This window comes from Wasmannia auropunctata, unplaced genomic scaffold (genome assembly GCF_000956235.1).
Source record: "Wasmannia auropunctata unplaced genomic scaffold, wasmannia.A_1.0 LD335475.1, whole genome shotgun sequence".
Taxonomy (NCBI): Eukaryota; Metazoa; Arthropoda; class Insecta; order Hymenoptera; family Formicidae; genus Wasmannia; species Wasmannia auropunctata.
The window spans coordinates 92,751-97,842 of record NW_012027415.1 but is presented as its reverse complement, the minus strand read 5'-3'; the positions used below and the strand labels follow the sequence as shown (position 1 = coordinate 97,842).

The 5,092-nt window shown below is 36.5% G+C and overlaps 1 protein-coding gene across 1 annotated transcript in view; it reads left to right on the top strand.

Moving 5' to 3' along the window:
- Nucleotides 1-2,358: 2,358 nt before the first annotated feature.
- The window catches only part of LOC105456950 (pickpocket protein 28-like), a 7,354-nt gene continuing 4,620 nt past the window's right edge, over nucleotides 2,359-5,092 (top strand). The window contains exons 1-4 of the mRNA XM_011701343.1: nucleotides 2,359-2,407; nucleotides 3,642-3,784; nucleotides 3,887-4,074; nucleotides 4,729-4,738. Coding sequence (XP_011699645.1) covers nucleotides 2,359-2,407; nucleotides 3,642-3,784; nucleotides 3,887-4,074; nucleotides 4,729-4,738 — 390 coding nt within the window. The remainder of the gene's footprint in view (nucleotides 2,408-3,641; nucleotides 3,785-3,886; nucleotides 4,075-4,728; nucleotides 4,739-5,092) is intronic.

Here is a 5,092-nt window from a genome sequence, read left to right as displayed (position 1 = left end):
CCCGGGATAAGTCGATTTAACACTCGAGCGAGTGCGCCCGGACGTGATGTCACCCCTTTTGAACCCGCACTTGTTGGAGGGTTGAATTGTATCGTGTTGTATGCCGGTCACTACAATAAGCCAGTACAACCTTTTCGACGGATGAGAAGACAAAAAAAAAGAGAAGGATATGTGGTATGGTCAACGTAATGACATTTCTAATCGCCGTTTCCAATTTTCCCCGCGTACCGATGGTCAGCCCCGAATTAACTCGTAACACCCTTTCCTCTCTCCTCTCTTTCTCTCTCTCTCTCTCTCTTTCTCCTCCCCTTCTCCAACGCCCCCCCCCCCTCTTGAAAGTACATTTTAGTCTGGTCAGTAGTCGTCACCCCTAATCAGGGTGCCTACAAAAGGGCATTTTTAAGCATCTTGACCGTGGACTTGGTGTCCATTATACAGAGTTGTACCAACCAGTAGTAGGCAGAGCATAGATGACGCATTTTCGCAGTCCGCTTACACTTTTCGGGATCGTCTCGCGCGTGGATTTGCATACGTATACACAAAAGGAGCCCCGGGCCAATAATACGCTCGGCACGTTAAATGTCAAGTGAAGTCACGATTCGTATGTAAATTCGCGCGCGCGCGCGCGCTCGATGGGCTTCACAGATTTGGAGAGATCTCACGTTATTCTCGCGACAAGCGATTCCCCGATCGGCTGTTCACAGAGGAACGAGCGCGATTGCCCGTCATCACGTTGTTTCTTAATTCTTTTTTTTTATCCCCCTTTGTTAATTACTTTTCGATTCTGGTGCGAGATCTCGCGCACCCACATCATTGTTCAAATTCGAGCACCGAAAGAAGACTACGTTCTTTTCTTAGCGCGACGCTCACGTTAGATATTGTTTTTTTTTGTACATATTTATTTTTTCGATTATTGGAGAGATCAAGTAATATTGTTTCAACGTTAAAGAAAATGTCGTGACAATATGTGTCGATCTGTGAACAGCGCCGCGGAATCGTCCACCCGCGAACCCGCCGAGGTCCGCAAGGGAGTCGCGCGATTTCCCTTGCTCGAACAGACGTGCGAATGAGAGACCGCAAATGAAACAAAAACAAAAAGAAACTACGTTGAAATGAATCAAAATACTGTACCGCGCGCAGCTTCGTCCGCGTGTTATGCATTTTTTTCGTCAAACACAAATAACACATTACATACACTTGTTAACTATAACCCATTTCACTACGGCGAGGCCGTATATGAAGCACGCGTGAATGAATGGACAGTGCGTGAGGATGCGTGTATAGGCACGTGCGTGTGTGTGCGTGTCTCGAGTGCGTGTGGAGAAAAAAAGAGTATCGATATACGCCCGACAGATAAACCGGTTTGTTGCAACTGAGCTTTTGGTAATCGCGAGAGGGTTGAAAGAGATATAACGTATGATTACAACAAAAAATGGGAGAGAGAGTGAGAGAGAGAGAGAGAGAGAGCGCTATACACTCGTACGTATCACGTTTACGTGTACTGTATAAGATAAAAACAGTTTACAATTATTTGTAACGGATACTTTTTATTTGTCAAATAAAAGTTAGTACAAAGGAGAAGCGTCCTTATTTTTATCTCGCCAAGTCAGCCGTGAAATCGGCTGGCTTTTAAAAACTCGTACCTGCCTCTCGACATTTCCCATCACGATTTTCCTATCCCCCGGCATGATGAATATTAATAATTCTTGCAAATAGGAAACCAACTGAAAGTTTTTTTTTTTGTAAGTAAAAATAACTCTTGTCAAAATTGATAAAATGCTTTGCGTGTTGAATTTGTAACCGACAATATATCTGAACGTACGAAATTTGTCAAACGTCACGCTTTTAAGAAGAGTAATAGCCGCGCATGTTCCAATTACTTAGCGGCAAATTAGCCGGACTCTTATTAGAATTGCGACAAGTGTGTAAAGTACTTTGGACTTGCACAAATATATAATTATGGAAAAAAAAATTTGTCACCTTTGAAAAGGGGTAATTTTTCTCAAGTACTTATCGGAAAATTAGTCGATTATGAATCTTAAATTATAGAGTTTCACACCGTGGGATACCGGGGTAAATAAATAATACGCGACCTTCGCGAGCGGATAATCGAAATAGAGTGGACGTTCAGGTATGAACATTACCGGGACTTTAATGGACATTCCATCAAATTTACTTAGGGATATTGGTAGAAAATTGAATGACACGCAGCGATCGGGCCGGAAATGAAGAGTGGCCGCTGGCCGAAGAAATTACAGTACGCGTCCGGCAATATATATCTAGTCATTCGGCGGCGTTCCCCTGGCGTGCGCCAGTTTGTTTTTCATATAAGCATTAACGCGATAGCGTTCAGGAAACATGAAGGCACGCTGGAATAAGAAATCCAAACTCGACCGCGTAAGACACGGTGAGACATCTGTATTATTTTAATTTATTATCTAATTAATATTGCTTATTAATGTTTATCAGTATCGGTATCTGTAACAGAGTTGCCATAAAACGAAATTAGGGAAAAGTCAAGGAACTTTACAAAATTTTCTGGAAAATTAAAATTCTTAAATTTAAAGAAGTTTAATATGTGTATATTACACACTTATATAGTTTTGTTAGCTAATGTAAATTCTCTTTTTAATAGAGGTTTAAAAAGCTTTATTAAGAGCATTAGAATTTTCAACCTGTCTACTATTTTTTTTGTTGAAATTTTAAATTTATTTAAAACTGTTTTTTTTAACTTGTAAGTTTCTTGTGTTACTTGTGAACAAATTAATAAAATTAAAATTGACTTCATATTTTTGTAATTCTTCTTTCAAGTTTGTAAATCTTTGTATAATAGCAAGTCGGAGATTCCAAAATAATTAAAATTTCATCCTTTCTTTCATTCAAGTTTTCAATTAAAAAGCAATTGATTATGCTACCTTTGTAGGTACAGTCAAAATACTGCAGCCATTTAAGTTATACTACTCATAGAGCAGATTAGACTCATAGAGCATAGACATATTTTAAGTTATAATCAAAAAACTATGTTTTTATTAAACAGTTAAACTCTAATTTGCCGAATTTTTAAAATTAATATAATCCATTATTTTTAAATAATCTATTTATCTTATTTATACTAATATTATCATTATAACTTTACTTATCTATATTCTAATTAATTTTTTCTTAACTCCTTAATATATCTTCCTAAATAAATAAACTCCGCTATCAATAAATTATTAAATTATCCCTAAAAAATTCAAATTCTATAAACATTCTTATTTCTAACTTTAACTCCATTTTTAAACCTAGACCACAATTTATCCTTTTCAAATTTATCAAACAGGATCAAAAAGAATCTATATTTACATGTTTCTTGTATTGTAAGAAAAAGATAAGGAAATATTAGCAACTTAACAATATTAAGTGCAAGCAATGTCAACAACAGTAATTTACATTTTGCTATGTCAAATTGCTCTCTCAACAAAGTATTTAACGGTTTTCAAATCAAACGAACATACAAACAAATTTTTTAATATTATTGCAAGTCAGGGAAAATCACGAAATTTTAGAATGAAGAGTTTGTGGCAACCCTGTGTAATTACTTAATCTCTCACTATTCGGCGTGTCAAACAAATCAATATCCTGTGGATGTCGTGATATAGGATATCGCACGTGCCTGGCATACGTGCGGGTGAAAAAGTACCTTGGGTGGTTTTACGTCTATTGCGACAATACGAATCTGCATGGTTTTCGTTACATAAGCATGGGCGGATCGTCGATAATCGAGAGTGTCCTCTGGTTCGTGGTGAGGACCGTATAAATGATGATTTCATAAAGCGTAAGATTGAACAGCGAGCGGTAATATCCGTCCGGGAAACGTAATTGTTTTTTTTTTTCGTAATATCAGGTTTGCATATCGTCCATCGTGTTCTGCGTCATACTGATGCTGCGCCTGTGGGCGAATTACTCGAACAATCCCATAGTGACGACCATTTACACGTCAAATCCGATATGGAACGTGCCCTTTCCGGCCGTCACCATATGTAACAATAACAAGGTCTACCGTCCGCACGCCGACCTTATTGCCAAGGATTTGTAAGATATTATTAATAAGATATTATTAATACGTTGAGTTGGGGTGCGAAGGGTTCGTCGGTTTTCCATAAAGCCCTGCATTCGGGGTTGGGTAACGCCTAGTTGAAAAGATAAAAATACAATAGGTAACTAAGGCAGATAAAAATCGGCGCAGTTATTAGTACGCAATATATTTCATTAATATATAAAATCTCCTTTATTCTAATATAGTCAGACGTTTCGGCTATCATTTTTAGCCATCTTCATCAGTGACGATCAACAATAATGAATTGCAACTTCCGCTCTTATTTTCTTTTTTTATGCATTCTTCCCCGCCAAATGAGTGAAAAAGCAATTATCAGTACCTCCAATAGCTGTCCATGCAGTTGAAGGGCTGCATGGTGTAGGTGTATATCCTCAAATTTTGAAACATCTGACTATTAGAATTAAGGAGATTTTATATTAATGAAATATATTGCGTACTATAATAACTGCGCCGATTACCATCTGCCTTAGTTACCTATTGTATTTTTTATTCTGGGAGTCTTATTAGGTTTTTATTATTTAAAAAGATAAAACTTAAGTTAAAAACTTAAATAATATTAACTTAATTTAGTTACATTTTATCAGTAATTATTAACTTTTGATTTAACTTCCTTAAAGTTACATTTTTAGTGCTTCTTATGTAAATCCAAGAAAAATATATATCTGCGTTGATGTCTTCAAATTCGAATTTAAAAACGCACATCAAGGCAGGTTGTTATATAATAAATATAGTCTGGCCACGGGAAGGAATCGCTGTTCGTGGACCTTCTATGCATTGAATCATGTCGGAAGAAGTCCCTCGAAATCGTTTTTTTTTTCTGTGGCTCGACGGAAATAAGTATAACAACATACACTTTATTTAGAAACTTTATTTAGAAACCCTAAAGTGGAAAAATTTAACTTTAACTTTTCAATTGCTTTTTTATTAATTTAACTTTTAATTTAATTATAAATTAACTTGTATCTTAACTAAGTTTAATTTTTAAAACTGTTA